The sequence below is a fragment of the Saccopteryx bilineata genome, chromosome 12, assembly GCF_036850765.1.
Source record: "Saccopteryx bilineata isolate mSacBil1 chromosome 12, mSacBil1_pri_phased_curated, whole genome shotgun sequence".
NCBI lineage: Eukaryota > Metazoa > Chordata > Mammalia > Chiroptera > Emballonuridae > Saccopteryx > Saccopteryx bilineata.
Genome location: NC_089501.1, coordinates 2,029,453 through 2,053,936, shown reverse-complemented (window position 1 = coordinate 2,053,936; position 24,484 = coordinate 2,029,453). Strand labels below are relative to the sequence as shown.

General features: G+C 39.3%; 1 protein-coding gene across 3 annotated transcripts in view; it reads left to right on the top strand.

Moving 5' to 3' along the window:
- The window catches only part of ATG5 (autophagy related 5), a 161,629-nt gene that overhangs the window by 38,894 nt on the left and 98,251 nt on the right, over nt 1–24,484 (top strand). For all 3 annotated transcript variants that reach the window (XM_066248280.1, XM_066248282.1, XM_066248281.1), the window contains exon 5: nt 11,873–12,035. In XM_066248280.1, the coding sequence (XP_066104377.1) occupies nt 11,873–12,035 (163 nt within the window). The remainder of the gene's footprint in view (nt 1–11,872; nt 12,036–24,484) is intronic.

Genomic DNA, 24,484 nt, shown 5'->3' with positions numbered 1-24,484 from the left:
GTGTTGGCAAATTATGGCATACGTGCCAAATCTGGCCCACTGGCTGTTTTTGTATGGCCCGTGATATAAGGATGGTTTCTATACTTTTAGTGGCTGAAAAAAAAATCAAAAGAATAATATTTTGTGACACATGAGAATTACATGGAATATAAATTCTAGTGACTATAAATAAAAGTTGTATCAAAATTCCTCCATCTATGCTTATTCATTTATATGTTGCTTTGGGGCTACCACTGCAAAGTTGAGCACTTGGTATAGACACTTTGTGGCCCACAAATCGAATACATATACCATCTAGCCCTTAAAGAAAAAGTTTACCAACTTCTATTATAGAATAAAAATTGCTCAGGATCTGCCTAAATAAAGCCTAAAATTGAGCCTTTTTAGGATCACAGAGGCATGCGGCAAAACAAAACTCAACAAGACTAGACTGTATAATCTGGAATCCTTACACCATATTCACAATAGCCAGCATACAATCAACTATTACTAGAATGCATATAAGCAGGAAAATTTGAACCACATTAGGGGGAAGAAATACTGCTGATAGAAACTAACCTGAGATAACTCGCATTTGGAATTAGCAAAAAATGAATTAAAGCAGCTATTAAAAACTCAGTAACTTAAAATAAGGTGACAGAATTGTAGAACTAAAAAAAAAATCTGAAATGAAAAATTCACTAGGTGGGCTTAACAATGAATTAGAGATGGCACAAGAAAGGTTTTGTGAACTTGAAGACAGATCCATGGGAATGTGAAGAACTGAGAGAAGAAAATGCGGATGGAGAGGGACAGAGTCCCAGTGACCTCTAGGATAATATCAAGCAGTCTCATTTTAAACATGTAATTGGAGCCCTAGAAGCAAAGGAAAGAGGGAATGGAATAGAAAAAATATTTTTAAGAAACGATTAGCCTTACATTTCCTGGTTTCAAAGCTACAGTAACCAAAACTGTATGGTAGCTGCAGAATGATAGACATAAAGATTAAAAATACAAGTGAGAGTCCAGATATAAACACATATATTCATGGGCAATGGAATTTTTATGTGTGGGTATCAGGACAATTTAGTGAGGAACAGAATAGTTTTTCAACAGATGGTGCTGGGCCAACTGGATATCCACATGCAAAAGAGTGAAATTGACACCTACGACAAAATAAGTAGGCGTGGATCAAAGACCTAAAATGAAAGCACTAAACTGCGAGTAAATTTTGTGGTCTTTGATTAGGCAGTGATTTCTTAGGTGTGACACTTAAAACACAAGCAACCAAACAATAAACGGATAAATTGGACTTCATCAAAATCAAAAACTTTCATGCCTTAAAGAAAGTGAAAATACAATGCACAGAATAGGAGAAAATATTTGCAAGCTTATATAGCGAATAAGGATCTAGTATCCAGGGGGAAAAAAGAAGAAACTCTTTGAATTCAGCAATAAAAAGGTAAATTAAAAATAGGCAAAGGATTTAAATAGACATTTCTCTAAGGAAGATATAAAAATGGCCAGTAGGCACATGAAAAGATGCTCAGTATTAGTCATTAGAGAAATGCAAAGAATGACTTCAAGAAGTTACTCCTTCATGCCCACTAAGAAAGCTATAATCAAAAAGTTGGACAATTGGTATGGACTAATTGGTACTCTCATGTGTTACATGCTACTATTGGGAATGTAAAATGATGCAGCCGCTTTGTAGAGCAGTCTAGCAGTTCTTCAAATGATTAAACTCAGAATTGCTGTATGACCCACTTATTACACTCATATTATATACCGAGTGAATTTGATCATATTGTCCACCCAAAAACTGGTACATGATGTTCATAGCAAGATTAGTCATAATAGCCAAAAAGTGGAAGCAACCTGAATGCGCATCAACTGATAAATGTGTAAGTAAAATGTGTATCCGTACAATGGAATATAATTTGATCATGGAAGCAATGAAATATTGATACATACTACAGCATAGATGAACCTTGAAGTATGCTTAGAGGAAGCAGACTCAGAAGGCTGCATATTACATAATTTATATATGAAATGTTCAGAGTATGCAAATCTATAGAGACAAAGTATATTAGTGGTTTTCAGGGACTTGAGAGAGGGCAGAATAGGGGGTGACCTCTTACAGTTAGTAGGTTTCTGGAATGATGAAAAGATGTAACTAGGTAGTGATGGTTGCACAACCTTATAAATATATTAAAACACACTGAATTGTACTCTTTAAAATGGTGAATTTTAAGTTAACTCTATATGAATTATATCTCAATTATAAAATCATGGTTACTAATTTTCCAAATTTTGGAGAAAAATCAATGAGTGTCAGAAAAGCTCAGCAAATCCCAAGCAAGTAAATATATAGAAAATTACATCCAGACACATCATAATTAAACTGCTGAAAACCAGTTTTAAATAGAAAGTCTTGAAAGTAGCTACACACAGAGACACACACACACACAGACACATGACATAAGAGAACAAAGGTGAAGGATGGCTGTCTTCTCATCAAACTGGGGATCAAAAGACAATGGAATGACATCTTAAAGGACAAAAAAGAGCTACAGGCAGGAACAAAGAGTGCTGGCAATGGTGAATAGACGATAAATATAAAAGGTTACCTCTTTTAACTTTAAAAGAGAAATGACTTTAAAACAATAATACAGTTTTAAGGAAGGGTTAATAATGTCTGTATAAGTAAAATAAAGGACCACATTTATCTAAAGATTGGGGCCACTATGTCCTCAGTTAGTTGTGGGTCAAAGAAGAAATCACAGGGAAATTTTAAAATATTTCAAACTAAACGGTAGTAGAAACACAACATACTAAAGTTGTGTTGTGATTCGCCTAAAGCAGTGCTTAGGGGGAATTTGAAACTTTTTCTTTCTGTAGTAGGAAAAGACACTTTACTGATAACAGGAATGAAAAGTGGGACATTGCTACAGATCCTACAGCCATTTAAAGGTTAGTAGGAAATATGAACAATGTTATGCTAGAAAATTTGACAAATGGGAAAATTCCATAAAAATACAATTTACCAAAACTGATACAAGAAGTAGCAGATATGAATAGCTCCTTTATGTATAAAGGGGTTGGGTTTCTGATTAAAAACAACTTTCTTACAAAGGAAAATGTCTTACATAGTTTTGTTGGTGAATTCTAATATTTGAAAGATAAATAATGTCAATTTTTACAGACTTTTTACAGTAAATAGAAGGGGGGGGGGGGAATCTATGCCAACTTGCTTTAAGACCAGAATAACTCTGATCTGTTAAAGATACTAAAAGAAAAATTTTCTGACCAGTGTCCCTCATGAACATAGATGCAAACACTCAAGAAAATAGTAGCAAATCAGCCTGACCAGGCTGTAGCACAGTGGATCAGCCTGGGATGCTGAGGACCCGGGTTAGAAACCTCGAGGTCGCCAATTTAAGTGCGGGTTTATCTGGCTTGAGCGCAGGTTCACCAGTTTGAGCACAGGGTTGCTGGTTTGAGCATGGGATCATAGACATGACCCTGTGGTCGCTGATCCAAAGGTCAGCTTGAGCAAGGAGTCACTGACTCAGCTGGAGGCCCTCAGTCAAGGCATATATGAGAAAGTAATTGAACAACTAAGGTGCCATAGCTATGAGTTAGTGCTTCTCATCTCTCTCCATTCCTGTCTGTCCCTGTCTTTCTTTCTCTTGCTAAAAAAAAAACAAAAAAAAACAAAAAAAAAAACCCCAAAAAACTAACAAATCAAATTTAGCAATATATTAAAAAGACAATACACCATGACCGTGTTGAGATTGTCCCAGGAATACAGGGTGATTCAACTTTTCAAGAATCAATGTAATTCAGCACATAAACAAAAAAAGGAACTTTTAGGGGCTGATAGTAATGTTCTATATATTGTTTGGGCTGACAGTTATACAGTGTCAAAATTCATCTAACTATACACTTAAAGTTCCTGCATTCCATTGTCTGTGAATTATATCTCAGTAAATTTAACTTATTTTTAAAAGTTTATTGAGAGAGGACAGAGAGGTGAGAACTGTCATGGTCTCTGCCTAGTAGAGCTTTAAGAGTAGTGTGACGTACGAATATAAATGATAGTATAGAGTCAAGTATGAGGGCTTTTTTAACTTAACCTAAGAGGAATTTCCTGGAGAAAGTGATATTAAAACAGAACTTGAAGATTAAGGAGGATTATGGAGGTGGAGGGCATGGGCCTGTGTGTGGTCAAGAGATAGGCAAGGTCAGAGTTCTAGGCAGAGAAAAGGAATGGTTAGTGCAGAGGCACCGAAATGAGAGTATGGCTGGAAGAATGAGCAGATGACAGATATTCAGGATCATTGGAGTGGAGGATGTGTGTGGGGAAATGGGGCAAGGGAATAGGATATATGAAATGGGAGTGAGAGATTATGCTGGAGAGATTAGCAGAAATGTGTCATTCAGAAAACTGAAGGCTTTGAAAAAAGATTAATTTTATCCTAGATGTAGCAGTGCAGCTGAGTGAGAAGACCAGATTTGCATTTTAAGAAGGTCACTGTGACTCCAAATTTGAAAAGTGAATGGAAGGTTATAAGACTGTGCCTGGGAACCAGTTGGGTTTTCAGTAAGGTCAGATAGTTGTTAATTTGTACTGAGAAAGTGATGCTGGGAATGTTGAAAGTGAATGGCTTCAGAACTTCTTAGGATGTAGACTCAGCAGAACTTGAGTGGATGTGGGAGATGGGGAGGAGGAGGAGTCCTGGGAAGAAATAATGTTTACTTTTGGATTTGTTAGGTTTCATACGCCTACTAAACATATATCTACTAGATTATAGATATATGTGGGTTCTAGGGTCATCAGAAAGATCTTGACTGAAAGATACTGAGACTGATTAGTTCATACACACTGTACTATGGGAATAGGTAGGCTTAATTCATGGGGAGTATATGGACTGAAAACAAGGAAGAGATCCTAGGCTAGAAACTTGAAAAATACCAACATTTAAGGGATAGCCCAGGTAACCTCTTGCGAAGGAGAGTGAGAAAAAATGAGAGGAAAATGAGAAGTGTTGTAACACAGGATTTGAGGGTGACAGCTTCAAGGAGAATAGTCAAAGATGTTATTAGATTTTTCGTGAGGGCTTAAAACTATTAAGGACTGAAAGATATCATCTGTGACTGTGAAGAGAGCTATTTCCGTGGAGTGATAAATGTAGCAGATTGGATGGATAAGTAAGAGCTGAAGGCCAGCTCCTCTTAAAGGAATTTAAAGGTTGACTTTGAATGGGAGAAGAGAGAGATAGCTCTAGACAGGGAAGTTGAAATTGAAGGAAAGCTTTTTTTTCTTGCTTTGAGGTTGGTTTTATTTTTCAGAACAACTAACAGAAAATGATAATTACAGAAAAAGTGGTTAAAGATAATGTTACTGAGAAAGAGGGGAATAATTAGTTGATCTGGGTTTCAGAGATACAAAACAATGTGACCTAGAAAACAGGATGGAAGATGTACCTTAGATTGTACCAAGAAAGGAAGGGCATGATTGGTTGCAGGTAGGTTTATAGATTGGATCTTGATAAAATTAGGAGATTTAAGAAAATCAAGAAAGTTTTAGCAAATTTTAGTGCTGATTCTTTAGCATTGATACAGTTAATTTCTATTAGCATCTTTTTCATAGTACATTTTTTTCTCATCCTGAAAATGCTGTAAAGAAAAAAAATTTTTTTTGACAGAGAGAAGGACACACAGGAAGAGAGAGAGATGAGAAGCATCAATTCTTTGTTGCAGTACCTTAATTGTTCATTGATTGCTTTCTCATATGTGCCTTGATGGGGGGGGGGGCTACAGCAGAGTGAGTGACTCCTTGCTCAAGCCAGCAACCCTGCACTCAAGCTGGTGAGCCCACACTTAAGCCAGCGACCTTAGGATTTTGAACTTGGGTCCTCCACATCCAAGTCTGACACGATCCACTCTGCCACCGCCTAGTCAGGCAAGAAATATTTGAAAATTGTTCTCCCTTTCTATTTCCAAATGCACACACACCACAGTGATTTTGGACATAACATTTTAAATTTTATTAGGACCTGGCTGGTTGGCTCAGTGGTAGAGCATCATCAGTACAGTGTGTGGATGTCTTGGGTTCAAGTCCCAGTCAGGGCACACAGGGGAAGCAACCATCTGTTTTCTCACCCCCTCCCCACGCTCCCTTTCCTGCAGCCATGGCTCACTTGGTTTGAGCGCATCAGCCCCGGGTGCTGAGGATGGGTTCATGGAACCTCTTCCTCAGGTGCTAAGAATAGCTTGGCCCCAGGTGGGCAGAGCATTGGCCCAATGTCCGGTACATGTGGGAGTCTGTCTCTCTATCTCCCCTCCTCTCAGTTGGAAAGAAAAAAAAAGTAACTGTTTAAACTATGGCCTCATTATTTTCCCTATCAGAATGCTGTGTCTACTATCAGACAAGAATCAACAATAAAATGACATTGTTAAGTATGTTAGTTTACTTGGATTGCCATAACAAAATACTACAGACTGGGTAGCTAAACAACAGAAATTTATTTTCTCGCAGTTTAGAAAAGTTCAAGATTCCATCAAGATCCAGCAGGTTTTGGTTTCTGGTGGGTACTTTCTTCCTGCTATTTGTATGGTGTCTTCTCACAGTGTCCTCACATGGCCTTTTTTCCTTGTGCAGGGGGGAGAGAGAGAGAGCTCTTTGCAGTCTTTTTTTTTTTAGATGAGAAGAAGGGAGATAATGAGACAGACTCCTGCATGTGACCCGACTGGGATTCACCTGACAACCCCATCTGGGGCCAATGCTCGAGTACCAAGCTATTTTTAGTACCTGCTGCTGACATGCTTGGACCAACTGAGCTATCTTCAGTGCCCAGGGTCATGCTGGAGCCAATTAAACCACTGGCTGCAGGAGAGGAAGAGGTAGGCAGGGAGAAGTGGATGGTCATTTCTCCTGTGTGCCCTGGTTGGGAATCGAACTCAGGACAACCACATGCCAGGCTAATGCTCTATTCACTGAGCCACTGGCCAGGGCCTGTCTTTTCTTTTAAGGACACTAATCCTGTTGTATCAGGGCCTCACTCTTATGACCTCAGTGTAACTTAATTACTTAATTGCTTCTTTAGAGGTCTTAACTCCACATATAGCACACTTTTATGAGGGTTACGGTTTCAACATGTGAATACTGAGGGGACATAAACACTGAGTCCACAACACTGTGTATTGAAAACTTTTGTATTGTCAGTTTAAAGTTTGATTCTTTTCTTTTCTTCTTTTTTTTTTTTTTTTTTTTTAGAGAGACAGAGAGAGAGAGAGATGGACAGATTGGGAAAGGCAAACAGGAAGGGAGAGAAATGAGAAGCATCAACTCATAGTTGCAGCACTTACTTGTTTATTGTTTGCTTTTCATACATGCCTTGACTAGGGGGCTCCAGCTGAGCCAATGACGCCTTTGCTCAAGCCAGTGACCTTGGACTTCAAGCCGGTGATCTTTGGGCTCAAGCCAGCAACCATGGGGTCACATATATAATCCCATGCTCAAGTTGACAACCCTGCACTCAAGCTGGCGACCTTGGGGCCTAGAACCTGGGTCCTCAGCATCCCAGACTGATGCTCTGTCTGCTGTGCCACCGCCTGGTCAGGCTGATCCTTCTTTCCTCTTCTCTTCCCTTTTCTTTTCTCTTCTCTTCTCTTCTCTTTTCTTTCTTCCTTTCTTCCCCTTCCTTCCTTCCTTTCTTCCCCTCCTTCCCTCCCTCCCTCCCTCCCTCCCACTCTTTCTTTCTTCCTTTCTTTCTCTTTCTTCTTTTTCTTTTTGAGAGAGAGAAAATCATCAACTCATTGTTACACTTAGCTGTGCACCCACTGATTGCTTCTTATATGTGCCCTAACCCAGGCTTGAACAGGTGACCACAGGGTCAAGCTGGTCACCTTGGCACTCCAGAATGGCACTCTATCTACTGTGTCACCTGCTAGGGCCGAAGTTAGATTTCTTTTGTTAATCATATGGGAAAATTTTTTTTCTTTCTTCATTGTCTTAGTAGAGCTTGCAATATTATTAGTAGATTGAAAGGCTTTTTTTCCTCCCTACTTACCTTGTAGATAGTTTTAGTTTAGTGTTGTTCAGTGATATTTGGTTGTCCCTAATATGTCTGAACATATTTCAGACTGTCTGGATTAATATTTTAATTAAAGGACACAGGTAGTAATATCTAAGTAAACGGAACCTTTCAGATCATTTCTGTAAAAGTAAAATTAGATTTAGTTTATCAAGCATTTTTTTTTTTTTTTTGTGACAGACACAGAGAGAGACAGAGAGAGGGACAGAGAGAGAAATGAGAAGCATCAACTCTTCATTGCAGCACCTTAGTTTCTCATTGATTGCTTTCTCATATGTGCTTGACCGGGGGCTACAGCAGACCGAATGACCCCTTGCTCAAGTCAGCGACCTTGGGTCCAAGCTGGTGACCTTTGCTCAAACCAGATGAGCCCGTGCTCAAGCTGTCGACCTCAGGGCCTTGACCCTGAGTCCTCTGCATCCCAGTTTGACGCTCTATCCACTGTGCCACCACCTGGTCAGGCTCAAGCATTCTGACAAGAAAGATTAGTGAAAGCAAGTTAACATGGTGTCAAACTCATCTTTATTTGCAAGAGTTTGTTTGGAATGAAAAGGCAAACACAACTGCTGATATATGTAAGAAGAGATTAGAAATGTAATGAATCAAGAGTCTACTTGTAATTTTATTGTGAAGCTCTAGGAAGAAAATATTTTCTACCTAATCCTAAGCTAATCGTGGGAAAGAGGAGCATTTCATTAGCAGGATCTGTGGGGGCTTTGGCTGAGACATCTGTCACTTTATTCATTGTCACAATTAATTTAGTTGCTGTGGCTGCTTAAACAGATAACCTTTTTCTGTTACTGCTCTTATATGTCCCGAGTTCATTTCATGAAAGAGTTCACTTCCTGGATAGAGTACAAGCGTTCTCTGCTGAAGGGTGGGTGTGCAGACATCTACACTGTCTTGGTAGACTCCTCCTCTTTTGCTGTAAAGACTAGTGATTTGTAATTGTCAGCTGTCAGTTGTAGGTGTCGGCATTGGTTAAGTTTAGAAACCTGTAAAGCAAAGGAAGTTAGGAAAAGCAAAAACTTTAGTACTTTCTCTGGTTACAAGAGCCATTGAGCCCTGGCCGGTTGGCTCAGCGGTAGAGCGTCGGCCTAGCGTGCGGAGGAACCGGGGTCGATTCCCGGCCAGGGCACACAGTAGAAGCGCCCATTTGCTTCTCCACCCCTCCGCCGCGCTTTCCTCTCTGTCTCTCTCTTCCCCTCCCGCAGCCAAGGCTCCATTGGAGCAGAGATGGCCCGGGCGCTGGGGATGGCTCTGTGGCCTCTGCCTCAGGCGCTAGAGTGGCTCTGGTCGCAACATGGCGACGCCCAGGATGGGCAGAGCATCGCCCCCTGGTGGGCAGAGCACCGCCCCTGGTGGGCGGGCCGGGTGGATCCTGGTCGGGCGCATGCGGGAGTCTGTCTGACTGTCTCTCCCTGTTTCCAGCTTCAGAAAAATGAAAAAAAAAAAAAAGAGCCATTGAGAGTCTTAGCCTACTCTGAAGCAATACTAAAAAAATGTTGGGATTCCCCCTACCCACACTTCTCAAACGACTGTTTTGAGAGAGCCTACTTTTTCCCATAATCAGCTTGTATACAATTTTCACAAATTCTAGCAGTACTTAAGCTTAATAGGTTGTAAATTCAAACTATATGAAAATAATATTTTATTTGGAATATGAATGTTCATATTTTCTGCCACTCATAACTAATATGGATAATTAGCAATGTGGAGGTTATAATATCTGAGAGATCTATTCTAAATTTATAGATCAAGCGTAACAAAGTCATTTTTCTTAAATAACTGTCATAATGCTAATTAATTTGAATAGAATTGCCTGACCTGTGGTGGTGCAGTGGATAAAGCATCAACCTGGAAAGCTGAGGTCACCAGTTCGAAACCCTGGGCTTACCTGGCCAAGGCACATATGGGAGTTGATGTTTCCTGCTCCTCCCCCCTTCTCTCTATCCCTCTACCTCCCTTTCTCTTCCTCTTTCTTTCCTCTCTCTCCTGTCTAAAATGAATAAATGAAAAAATCTTAAAAGTTTGAATAGAATTGATATGATATACATTTAATTCTTTTGGTCAGGAAGCCAGGACAAATCCCCTTAATCTAGCTGAATCAAAGCAAATACAGCAGATTATAAAGTTGATTAGGGCAGGGACCCTCTTTCTCTGCCATGCATATCCTGTCCCTTATTTTACTTTTGCCTTTCTAGCTCTCATAGTCTCCTTTTGCCTTTTCATTCTTCTGAAATTTGACATTTTCTCATATTCTCTGCCTTTGTGTTCCTGTGTCTGAAAACATCCGCCTTATTTCTTTACGGCCTTCTAGTGCAAGAGCATCGGGAATCTGCAATTCCCTTGTACCTGAGAAACAATTCAGTTGTCTCAGCTGTTTCCTTCTGCTCCAGGCAACTGTGGCTGGTGGGTAGTTTAAGTAGTGGCTCACCTTTTACTCAGCAGAAACTTTGAGATCAGACTCTCTGAGAATAGGAGGAGATAGAACTATTTATTTGCATTTAAAGAATATACTCTAAGAAATAGCTATAGGTAGTCGAGTGCCTTATCTCTTGGTAGGCAGGCATCTCCTATATTTTTAATTATTCAGGAGCTTTCCATGACTTAAATAATTGAATGTTTTCTGTTACTATGGTAATATGAGTAGGCTATAACTAAATGCCATTTTCTACCAAAGTTATTTGACTCTTTTTATTGAAGGACTTATAGAACAATGTATTTTTCTGTAAAATAACATTCTGATATTTTCATTAAGTATTTAGGTGTCTTGGAGGAAGTGGTATTGCATAGTGGTTAAGAGCTGGTACTCTTAGACTAATCCCAGCCCTGCCACTTGCAACCTGTGTGACTATTCACTCCCTGAGCCTCAGTTTTTTAAATCTGTAAATTAGCAATAACAGTAGTGTTTACCTTAAGGGTTATTATAAAATTTAAATTTTAAACATATAAAAAGTCTTGGCACAGTGTCACATACGTATTTAATTAGTGTTAGCTATTGTGTTTTTTTTTTTTCAGTGAAAAATGCATTAGTCATCTCATTTACATAACTGCTTATCTGACTAATGATCAATTGCTTCAACTGCTTAAAAGAGTCACTGAAGGTATAGGGTATAAATTTAGCTATTTGACCTTAAAAGCTACATTTTAACAGCTTCCTTAAGCTTTAATTGGCCTATAGCAAACAACACATATTAGAAGTGTATACTTTGGTAAATTTATACCACAATTGATGTATTCCTTTATCTGTTGACATTTAGGTTGTTTCCTGGGGATTTTGTTTGGATGTTATAAATAAAGCTGCTATGAATATTCATATACAAGTCTCAGTGTGAACATATGCTTTTTTATCTTAGGTAAATACTTGGTTGTAGAATAACTGGATTGGATGGTAGGTATATGTTTACCTTCTTAAAGAAACTATCAAACTTTTCCAAAGTAGTTGTATCATTTTACATTCCCACCAGAAGTGTGTGAGTTCTGTTTCACATTCTTGCCAACACTAGGTATAGTTAGAAAGCTATTTTTTACATTGTCACTCTTTCATATTTTTTCATGTTGTTATAAACTCATATCATATAAGGAATTTTTTGGAAAAGGTATAAAATATGTCAGATAGCTAAAGATTTTTAAGTTAATTTTAAGAGTATTTGGAGTTATACTGAAATGTCTTTATTTGGAAGGTAAGAGATGGTTTATTAAAAATATTTGAAAATAGGGGGAGATACAGTTTTTAAGAAGCTAATTTTATACTGTTTTATATGTATATATTTTTCTCCCTTTGATAGGGTTTTCCAGAAAAGGATCTTCTGCACTGTCCATCTAAGGATGCAGTTGAAGCTCATTTTATGTCTTGTGTGAAAGAAGCCGATGCTTTAAAGCACAAAAGTCAAGTAATCAATGAAATGCAGAAAAAAGATCACAAACAGCTCTGGATGGGATTACATAATGGTAAATATAGCACTGTTTAATTTCAGAATACCCCTTTATAAAGTATGATGTAACTATTAACTATAATTCTGTCAGTAACTGGTACGTCTTAGGATTAATGGTACAAGTTTAGATTCCAGTCACTAGGCACAAAATTTTTCAAAGAATCTAGCTTTCATCATCCCTTACATCAGTGGTTTTCATCAGATAAGTAGTTAACACTTGGGGACCAGTGAAAACAGAATTATTTCGAGGACTACTGAGGCAGAAATCACCCTGAACATAAGTGAATTTGACTTAGATCACTGGGTCTGTAGTCTTTATACAACATCAGGGTGGTTAACTCTTTTGTAGTCCAGCTTGAAATTTCTGGCAGCCTGATCTGTGGACTGGTAGTTGAAAAACACTTCCTTATATTTTTACCTTCCTGTATCTCTCTCTGCCTGTATTCCCCGGCATTTGACTGGTTGCTTTGCCCATAACATATAAAGTTCCTGTATTTAGCTTCTGGAAAATGTGCCCTTACTCCTAATCATGATCTTTCTGGAATTACAATTGAATATACTGTTTGCATACCAAAGTACTCCATTTAGGTAGGGCATGAACTCCAACCTCTGTTTTCTCAGAACCAGAAGACTTGTTTTGTGCTTAGATTCTCTTCCTGGCTGGAACTTAGAAAATACACTAAAGGAAAAAACTGAGGGCAGTCTGCAGTTTACCTCTGTATTCTTCATCTTTTAGAGAGCATAGCTTCTCAATCTTGTCTATACTGATTGCCCTCCAGTGCCTTCAAACAGTTCTGTATACAGGAAGTCCTGGCTTTGCCCAAGTCCAATATGCATGAATTTTAATTCACATGTTTTAGTTAAATAATACTATTCCCAGTTGCTGTGAGAATAAATCTTAAACATTCTCATCACAAAAAGAATATATTTTTTTTGGTCCTGGACAGGTAACTCAGTTGATTAGAGCATTGTCCCGATACACCAAGGTTGCCGGTTAGATCCCCGCTCAGGGCACATACAAGAGTCAACCAGTGAATGGGACAACAAATAAGTGGGACAACAAATTGATGTTTCTCTCTTTTTCTCTCTCTCCTTTTCTCTCTCTAAAATAATAAAAGAAAAAAATTTTTTTGTAATTGTGGTGACTGATGATAACTAGACTTATTGTGGTATTCATTTTGCAGCATATCCAAATATTGAAGTATTGTGTTATACACCTGAAACTAATATAATGTCATGTTAATTATGCTTCGACTTAAAAAAAGAAAAATAATACTAGTTTTTCGAGAATATAGCTCAAATTCCGTTTGCCATTTTATGTATTAAATAGGAATAATTACAAAAAGTACAGACTTGACTGCTTCCTCTTTAGCACAAAACATTATATAACGATACATAACGCATCATGATCAGTGACCAGCCATTCACTTCACTTCTTTCGATGTCTGTTAGTGAATCGTCATTATGCATCTGTTATTTTCATCCACAGACAAAGCATGTAGTTATGTTACCTCCTTGTCTCCAGAGATAAGCCCACATAACATCTTATAACACTGGATAATCGAAAGAGGGAATTGGCCAAGAAAGGTGAAAATTAAGCAAAGAAAGAAAATATAATTCTGAAAGCAAAATTTGAATAGAACATAATGGAATTCTCGAAGACATAACTGACTGGGGGGATGTGGACACCACTGCCATTTGAGAGAGTTTAGATAGCAGGCACAGGAAATTAGTGAAGTTGAACTTTTCCACATCAGTACAGAAAGAGGTTGTGATTAAGAGGATGAAGTTATCCCAGAGGAAGTGATGCTAGCAAAAAACTCAATAAAGGGACAGAGATATTTCATTACATTGGAAGCACAAATGGTAGTATATTAGAAATTGATTCAGACTTGGAGAGGAGTATGCATTTCACAGTTTATGAAAGATGTTTGCTTGTAAGTTACATATTAAGGAAGCAAGCACTATTCAAACTGCTGAAGTTTTTTTTTAACACAGAAATAAAACACTTTAATTCTCCATGCTTCTACTGTTTTAAATTACTGTGTCCAAAATAAATATTAGTCTTATTTACTTTTTCATTTTTCTATACATTTATAACCATCAGAGTGTTTTATGTTTTGACAATATTTTATTTTGAGAAAGAGAGACACAAGAAGAGAGAGCGATGAGAAACATCAAATCGTAGTTGCTGTACTTTAGTTGTTCATTGATTGCTTCTCATACGTGCCTGACTGAGGGGCTCCAGTGGAGCCAGTGACCCCTTGCTGAAGCCAGCAATCTTGGGCTTCAAGCCAGAGACCCTGCACTTAAACTGGTGAGCCAGCACTCAAGCCAGAGAACTCAGGGTTTTGAACCTGGGACCTCAGCATCTGAGGTTGATGCTCTGTCTACTGTGCCACTACCGGATAGGCTGTTCTGACAATTTTTGTTTTGTTTTGTTTTGTTTTTGTTTTGTATTTTTCTGAAGCTGGAAACGGGAGAGACAGACAGACTCCCGCATGTGCCCGACCGGGATCCACCCGGCACGCCCACCAGGGGGCGATGCTCTGCCCCTCCGGGGCGTCGCTCTGTTGCGACCAGAGCCACCCTAGCGCCTGGGGCAGAGGTCAAGGAGCCATCCCCAGCGCCCAGGCCATCTTTGCTCCAATGGAGCCTCGGCTGCGGGAGGGGAAGAGAGAGACAGAGAGGAAGGAGAGGGGGAGGGGTGGAGAAGCAGATGGACGCCTCTCTGTGTGCCCTGGCCGGGAATCGAACCCGGGACTTCTGCACACCAGGCCGACGCTCTACCACTGAGCCAACCGGCCAGGGCCTGTTTTGACAATTTTTTAAAGAGCTACTACAGAACAATTATAATTTTTCCCTGTTCAGATCACTTTGCATATTTATATTTTGTGTGGTCACTTTTTCTAGTCCCATACTGTTACGCAAAGCGAGAACTGCCTATATTTTGTCCATCTTTCATAATTGGTTTTGGACAGGAGGTCAGTCCTATATAAGGTGTTCTTTCATGGCAACAATTAGAATAAAAGAGAAGATTCATCCTCCCTAAAATTTAAAATACTTTTTAAAAATGAGATTCAATTTTATCTCAACTATATTAATACCATATCAAAGAGGTATTTGTAGTTATTTAGTATTAAACTTTCATTATGCAAAAGAGTATTATCTGACTTCAGTATACAAAAGGCACATATTATATGACACTGTACTATAAATTAAATTTTCTCATTTAAGTTTCTTAGATATGACCTTAGTTGCCTGGAGTTTCTCTTTAGTTTCATTTTTATACCTCTGGTGTTTATCAACTAGATTACTACAGAGGCAGGTGCCAGGCCTTTCACCTCATTTATATTTATTGGATACACAAATGATTAAGAGTTGACAATCGCTTAAGGGATACACTTTTCAGTGCTGGCTATTTGAAGATGAAGTGACATTTTAGGAAACTTGTGAATCAGAAGATTGCCTAAGTGGAAGAAGACAGGAATCTTCTAAAGAGAAAAGGGAGCTGAGAATAATTTGGCTTCATATTTGAAGTAAATAATTTAAATGGACATTTAAGTAGATGTTCTTGAACTGTATGAGTCAGCTATAGAGAGCTTAGAAATTAAGCAAAGCATTCTAAAAATGATTGAAATGTTTCATTTGGGGCTTTGGGGGATTCAGTGTGGAGGGTGATGGTTGAGTTGTGAAAACAAAGGCTTGGTTTTTATTTTTAGTATCAGCTCTACTGGCAAGTCACTCAGTTCTTCCAGGTTCAGTTTCTCTATCTGTAAAACATGAGAATATCTATTTCTCTTACTGGTGTTTTTAGAGGTTTTAGTGAAATACTAATTCAGTTTATGTGAAAGTGTTTGAAAGGAAGCAGAGTTGTCTTGATTAAAAAGAATTATCGACATGTCACTTTGAGACTCTAGAACTGGGATTGGCAAACAGTGGTTATGGGCCAGCCACCTGTTTGTGTAAATAAAGATTTATTAGAACCCTGCCACACCCATTCATTCATATATTGTCTGTGGCTGCTTTCATGGCACAACTGCTGAGTTAGTTATGGCAGAGGCCATGTGGCCCACAGTCTAAATTATTTATTATCTTTAACCCCTTTAGAAAATATTTGGCCCTGGCCAGTTGGCTCAGTGGTAGAACATTGGCTCTGAGTGTGGAAGTCCCAGGTTCGATTCCCGGTCAGGGCATACAAGAGAAGCAACCATCTGCTTCTCCACCCCTTCCCCTTCTTTCTTCCTCTGTCTCTCTTTCTCCCCCTCTGCAGCCATAGCTCGGTTAGAGCAAGTTGGCCTTGGGCGCTGAGGATGGCTGCATGGCCTTGCCTTAGGCACTAAAATAGTTATATTGCTGAGCAACGGAACATTGGCCCCAGATGGGCAGAGCATTGCACGGTAGGGGACACATGCTGGAGTCTGTCAGTCTGCCTCCTTGCTTCTCACTTAAGGAAAAAAATAATAATTTGTCAGCCCATATAGAAGGTTGACCAAACAAACAGCTTATATTTGTCATTGACTTAAAGCATGACTCAGAGTATCGCATATTCAGAACTTGGTATAGCATAATGTATCAGACTTAGTCTAATCACTGTCTTCAGTGATATTTTTTTAAATAAAATTTTTTCCCTAGTTTTGTTTTTAGCTCATTGAGTTAAATTTTATAAATTACTTTTCAAATTAAGGGTTTTTAAATTTTTTATTAAATTTAATTTATTGTGTTACCATGGATTCAAGTGTCCCACTCAATATAACTCCCTCCACCCCATCCCCATATCCTCCATTCTACCACCTTTGGCCCCCTCCCCCAAACTCCATCCCCCTTCCCCTCTGAGATTTGCTGTCCTGTTATCTGTATCTCTGTGTTATATAATTTCACTAATCCCTTCACCTCTGATCCCATCCTCATCCCCCTTCTTTCTGACAACTGTCCCTCTGGACCCTGTGACCCCACCTCTGCTTCTATTTCGTTCCTCAGTTCACTTTGTTTATTAGATTCCACATATAAGTGAAATCATATGATATTTGTCTTTCTCTGTCTGGCTTATTTCACTTAGCATAATAATCTCTAGGTTCGTCCATGCCATTGCAAAAGATAAGATTTCCTTTTTCACAGCTGAGTAGTATTCCATTGTGTATATGTACCACAGCTTTTTAATCCATTCCTCCACTAATGGACACTTCTGCTGTTTATAGATATGGCTATTGTAAAGAATGCTGCATTAACATGGGGTGCATATCTTCTTTTGAATCGGAGTTTTGGGATTCTTAGGATATATTCCTAAAAGTGGGATGGCTAGGTCAAAAGGCAGGCCCATTTTTAAGTTTCTGAGAAAACTCTATACTGTTTTCCACAGTGGCTGCACAAGTCTGCATTCCTACCAGCAGTGCAGGAGGGTTCCCTTTTCTCCACATTCTCGCTAGCACTTGTGTGTTGATTTGTTAATGAGCACCATTCTGACAGGTGTGAGGTGGTATCTGGTTGTGGTTTTAATTTGCATTTTTCTGATGATTAGTGACATTGAACATTTTTTCATATGCCTGTTAGCCATCTGTATGTCCTCTTTGGAGAAGTATCTATTCAGTTCTTTTGCCCATAATTGGATTGTTTAACTTCCTGGTAAATTTTAGGAATTTTAGAAATTCTTGATAAATTTTGGTTATTAACCCCTTATCAGACGTATTGACAATATGTTCTCCCATTGTGGGGGTTGTCTTTTTATTTTATTCATGGTGTCTTTTGCTGTATAAAACCTTTTTAGTTTGATATAGTCCCATTTGTTTATTTTGTCCTTTATTTAACTTGCCCATGGAGATACATTGGCAAAAATATTGCTACAAGAGTTATGGGAGAGTTTCCTGCATATGTTTTCTTCCAAGATGTTTATGGTTTCGCAACTTACATTTAAGTCTTTTATCCATTTTGAGTTTATTTTTGTGAATGATATGTTAGTGGTCTAGTTTCATTTTTTTTGCTTGTACCTGTCCAATTTTCCCAACACCATTTATTAAAAAGACTGTCTTTACCCCACTGTATGCTCTTACCTCCTTTGTCAAATATCAATTGACCATAAAGGTGTAGGTTTATTTCTAGGTTCTCAGTTCTATTCCATTGATCTATATGCCTGTTCTTATGCCAGTACCAAGCTGTTTTGAATACTATGGCCTTGTAGTGTTACTTGATATCAGGAAGTGTGATTCCTCCCACTTTTTTCTTCATTTTCAAGATTGCTGATGCTATTCGTTTTCTTTTTTGGTTCCATATAAATTTTTGGAATATTCTGTATCTTTAAGTATGTCATTGGTATTTTAATAGAAATTGCATTGAATTTATAGATTGCTTTGCATAATATAGACATTTTAGTGATGTTTATTCTTCCTATCCATGAACATAGTATATGCTTCCACTTGTTTGTATCTTCCTTGATTTTTTTCTCAATGTCTTATAATTTTCCAGGTACAAGTCTTTTACTTCCTTGGTTAAATTTACTCCTAGATACTTTATTTTTTTATTGTTGCAATAGTGAAGTGTTTCCTTAATTTCTCTTTCAGACAGTTTATTGTTGGTGTTTAAAAATGCCATTGATTTCTGAATATTAATTTTATATCCTGCCACCTTGCCAAATTTATTTATCAGGTCTAGTAGTTTTTTGACGGAGACTTTAGGATTTTCTATGTATAGTATCATGTCATCAGAAAATAATGATAGCTTTATTTCTTCTTTACCAATTTGGATGCCTTTTATTTCTTCTTCTTGTCTGACTGCTGTGGCTAGGACTTCCAGAACTATGTCGAATACGAGTGGTGAAAGGGGGCACCCCTGCCTTGTTCCTGATCTTCAGGAGATTGCTTTAAATTTTGCCCATTGAGTATGATGTTGGCTGTGGGTTTGTCATAGATGGCCTTTATCATGTTGAAGTATGTTTCCTGTATTCCCACTTTGCTTAGAGTTTTGATCATAAATGGGTACTGGACTTATCATATGCTTTTCATGCATTATTGATATAATCATGTGATTTTTATCCTTTCTGTTTATGTGACAAAACATACTGATTGATTTTCGAATATTGTACCAGCCTTGCTTCCCCGGAATAAATCCCACTTGATCATGATGTATGACTTTTTTAATGTATTACTAGGTTCGGTTTGCTAATATTTTTTGAGAATTTAGCATCTAAATTCATCAGGGATATTGGTCTGTAGTTTTCTTTCTTTGTAGTGTCTTTACCTGGTTTTGGAATGAGGATAATGCTTGCCTCATAAAAGGAGCTTGGGAGTCTTCCCTCCTCTTGAATTTTTTGAAATAGGATAGGTGTTAGTTCTTCTTTGAATATTTGGTAAAATTCGCCTGTGAAGCCATCTGGTCCAGGACTTTTATTTGTTGGGGCTTTTTTGATAACTGTTCTAATTTCATATGTTGTAATCAATTTGTTTAGGTTTTCTGATTCTTCCAGATTCAGCCTTGGAAGATTGTATGTTTTTAGGAATTTATCCATTTTACATAGGTTGTCCAATTTCTTGACATATAGCTCTATATAGTATTTTCTTACAATCCTTTGTATTTCTATGATGTCAGCTGCTACTTCTTCCTTTTTGTTTCTAATTTTATTTATTTGAGTCCTCTCTCTTTTTTTCTTGATGAGTCTGGCTAAAGGTTTGTCAGTTTTGTTTACCTTGTCAAAGAATCAACTCTTGGTTTCATTGATCTTTTGTATTGTTTTTTTAGCCTCTATGTCATTTATTTCTGCTCTGATCTTTATTATTTTCTTCCTTCTACTTCCTCTGGGCTTTATTTGTTTTTCTTTCTTAGTTCTTTTAGATGCAGTGTTAAGTTGTTTCTCTGAGTTTTTTCTTGCTTCTTAAGATATGCCTGTAATGCTATGAACTTTCCTCTTAGGACTGCTTTTGCTGTATTCCATAAATTTTGAGTTGTTGTATGTTCATTTTCATTTGTTTCAAGGAAATTTTTTATTTCTTCCTTGATCTCATTGTTAACCCATTTGTTATTTAGTAACATGCTATTTAGCCTCCGAGTGTTTGAATGTTTTTCAGTTTTTCTATTGAGTTGATTTCTAGTTTCATGCCATTGTGATTCAGAGAAGATGCTTGATATGATTTCAATCTTCTTAAATTTATTGAGACTCATTTTGTGTCCTAACATGTAGTCTATCCTAGAGAATGTACCATGAGCACTTGCAAAGAATATACATCCTGCTGCTTTGGGGTGAAAGGTTCTGAAGATATCTGTTAAATCCAGTTGATCTAGTATGTCATTTAAGGCCACTATTTCTTTGTTAATTTTCTGTCTGGAGGATCTATCTATTGATGTTAGTGGGGTATTGAAATCCCCTACTATTACAGTATTGCTGTTGATCGCCCTTTATGTCCATCAAAATCTGCTTTATGTATTTAGGTTCCCCTATATTAGGCACATAGATATTTATAATGGTTATATCTTTCTGTTAGATTGCTCCCTTTATCATTATGCAGTGACTTTCTTTGTCCCTTACTATATAGCCTTTGTTTTAAAGTCTATTTTGTCACATAGAAGTATTGCTACCCCAGCTTTTTTTAATTTCTATTTCCATGAAATACTTTTTTTTAATTCCTTTACTTTCAGTGTATGTGCATCTTTTGTTCTGAAGTGGGTCTCTTGTAGACAGCATATGTATGGGTCCTGTTTTCTTATCCATGCAGCTACCGTATGTCTTTTCATTGGAGCATTTAATCCATTTACATTTAAGGTTATTATTGATATGTACTTATTTATTGTCATTTTATTCTTTAAAGCTACAGTCCTCTTTTTTTAGACTTTTTTTCCCTTTACTCTTTTTACAGCAGGACCCTTAACATTTCTTGCAGTATGGGTTTGGTTGTAATGCATTCTTTGAGTGGTTTTTTTTTTTTTTTTTTTTTTTTGTATTTTTCTGAAGCTGGAAACGGGGAGAGACAGACAGACTCCCGCATGCGCCCGACCGGGATCCACCCGGCACACCCACCAGGGGCGACGCTCTGCCCACCAGGGGTCGATGCTCTGCCCCTCCGGGGCGTCGCTGTGCCATGACCAGAGCCACTCTAGCACCTAGGGCAGAGGCCAAGGAGCCATCCCCAGTGCCCGGGCCATCCTTGCTCCAATGGAGCCTTGGCTGCGGGAGGGGAAGAGAGAGACAGAGAGGAAGGAGGGGGGGGTGGGGGGTGGAGAAGCAAATGGGCGCTTCTCCTATGTGCCCTGGCCGGGAATCGAACCCGGGTCCCCCACACGCTAGGCCGATGCTCTACCGCTGAGCCAACTGGCCAGGGCGAGTGGTTTTTTTTTGTTTTTTTTTTTTTGGTCTGGGAAGTTTTTTATTTCTCCTTCAAGTTTAAACGATAGCATTGCTTGATAAAGAAGTCTTGGTTGTTGTAGATTTTGGTTTTGCATCACTTTGAATATTTATTGCCATTTCCTTCTGGCCTTTCTGTTGAGAAGTCAATGTCATCCTTATGAGGGCTCCTCTGTAAGTGATCAACTACTTTTCTCTTGCAGCTTTTAGTATTCTGTGTTTCTTAACTTTGCCACTTAAATTATGATGTATCTTCTTGTAGGCCTCCTTGGGTTCCTCTTTATTGGGATTCTCTGTGCTTCTTGAACTTGTGTGACTTTTTCATTCATAAATTTAGGGAAATTTTCAGCTATGATTTCTTCAAACAGGTTCTCTATCCCTTGTTCATTGTCTTCTCCTATGTTCATTGTCTTCATCCCTATTATGTGGATGTTGTTTCTCTTCATGTTGTCACAGAGGTCTCTTAGAGTTTCCTCAGTCTTTTTGAGCCTCTTTTTTTTTTTTCTGCTCTGCTTCTTTGCTTTCCTTGATCTTGTCCTCTGTATCACTGAGTCAATCCTCTGCTGCATTTAGCCTGCTTTTAATTCCTTCTAGTGTAGTCTTCATTTCTGATATTGTATTTGTCATTTTTGACTGGTTCTTTTTTATGATTTCAAAGTCCTTTTTGATACTTGCTATCTCTTTATTTAGGTGCTCATTATGTCCATCCATTGTTGCTCTAAGATCCTTGAACATTCTAAAAATCATTTTATATTCTGCAACTGGTAGTTTGGTTACTTCCATTTCATTTAGTTCTTTTTCTGGGGATTTCTCTTGTTGATTCATTTGTGTCACATTTTTCTGTCTGCCCATTTGGTCTGTGTATTAGGTAGCGCTGTCTAACTTTGAAATTTTTTGGTGTCATTATGAGGAGGATGGGCTTAGTGGTACTGACCTCCAGAGCACATGTTTTCTTTGTTGTAGGAATGCTTCTTGAGGGTACTATTTTCCCCCATGTTGTATTTGAGTATTAAATGCAGTTCGTCCTTTCGTGGATACTGTTCTCCCTTCTGGCTGACTGGCTCTAAGAGTCAACTTTGATCATGTGTATTACACACTGTGCAATATCTGTCCTGTTGGGCATATTTATTCTCCACAGTGTCTGGTGCCTGTTAAACTTCTCCTTTGGGCATGTTGCTTGTGTATCTAGTTAAGTCTAGTGGTGGTGCTATCTGCCACCCACTACCAGTTGTGTTGGTTCTAGATCTTCTTGAGTTGGCATCAGCTGTTGTTTGTAACCAGCTGTAGGCTGTCTGCAGCTACTGCTCTTTTTACTGTTTTGTGTCTGCATTTTCTGTGCTTTGGTAGTGTGGGAGGGGCTAACTTTTGTATAGGATCAGCTTTCTCCTGCTTAGAGAGGACACCAGCTCCATAAAACCCCTAAGCTCCATAAGATTTGCCTCCACTTTTCAGCTCTTCACCTACTCTTGCAGCTGCCTAGACTTCCCACAGAGTCTTCTGTAGAAAGACTATAGTGTGGGCTCTCACTGGCCTCACCCAATCAACCCCTCTACAGGTTGCACACTTGGTGGATTAGTGCAGTTGAGGTTGGGAATACGTTAGTGGAACCTCCCTACTTCAGGGGTCTCTTGGTCAGGAGCTCAGTATGGGGAATGTGGGTCCTACTCCAGAGCCTAATCCCTCAGCCACTGCTGAATTCTCAAATTTTATTTCTCCCCCAAGAAGGTGAGCAGCAGGTTCAGACCAGTGTGGCCAACAATCCCCTCTGCAGAAGTTCTTACAACTGATAAGACCCTGGTTTCAGGGAGGAAGACTGAGAGAGTTTTCTCCTGGGGCTGACTGTGCCCCCCCCCAGAAGGTGGTTAAGCCCCTTGGCCAGATCCAACAATAGGCTCACAGGGACCCACATGTTAAATGTCTGTGCTCCAAGCCTCTCTCCCTTCCCCTTGTGGAATCTAGCCTAGAAGGACAGAATATCCAGCACCCCAGCCAGCTGACTGTGAAGCTCCACCCTATCTAATGCGCATGAGCCTCTGTACTGGTGGTGATCACAGAGAGCAGAATTCACCTCAGCTGGGCCAGGTATGAGGAGCCCTTCCTTAGGATATCACTCTAGCAAGGTTGTTAGGTCTTGAACCGATACTTTTTGCAGCTGGCCACTGAATATGCCAGCCCTGGGCCTCCCTGGCAGGAATCCGGTGCAGACCAGTGGGAGAGACTGCCCGTAACTGGCCCTCCGCAACCTTCTTGGAGCTACAAGCCATCCAGAGTTTGTGGCTGCCTCTGCTGGGCCCAGGTGCACATGGAAATACCAGCTGCACATCTAGGCTTGCTTTTACCCACTCTGGGCCTGGAGGAAGATCGACTTAAAAGGCCAAGGTTCTCTGAGTCCCGCCTTCTGCAGCCTCTGTCTGCTGGCTGCTTGTTAGACTTGGCCACTGAAAAAACCTCTCGTAGAGTCTAGAGCCTGCGGCAATTCAGGGATTAGGAAGGGTGGTGGTTGTGGTTCCACCCCTTGGCCCCCAGGTGTCAGTCTGTCCAGACTTTTTTCACAGACCTCAATAGGGTGTGGCCCCAGGAGTCTGGTGGGTGTGACCTCTGAGACCCAGAGGTGTGGTCTGCCCACAGTTTGGATAGTTTCCACTGAGTCTCCTGTGAGGTGGAAGCACCAGTCTTAGAGTTGGAAGTGTATGGAGGAAAGCTTTGACCTCAACACCAGAAAACAGTCACTGTCATGCCTCCTTCTTCCTGGCCTCTCAGAAACGACCCATCACCATGACTGGGGCGGTTGAAACTACCAAGGGCTGAGCAGTTGCTTTTCCTCAGGCTGATGCTGCTCAGAGGAGATTGCTCCACCCAAGAAAGATGGGGACTGCAGTACTAGAGAATGACTCAGCACCGGGGTTCCAGTGGCAGTCTCCCACAGTGTCTCTCCCTGCACCTCCAACTTCAAACTCTCTTAATGCAACTATATTCCTCTCAGCTCCCCCTCCACTGGAGCCCTGGGTAAGTGGCTGTGAATGAAATTTTCTATGCAGGCCCTTGGAGCCTTTGTCTCTGAGAACTCCATCTCTTTCTCGCATACAGAAAACCTGTTCTTTTCACCCCCAAATGCTGTGTGGGTGCTTCTTCTAGGCCCT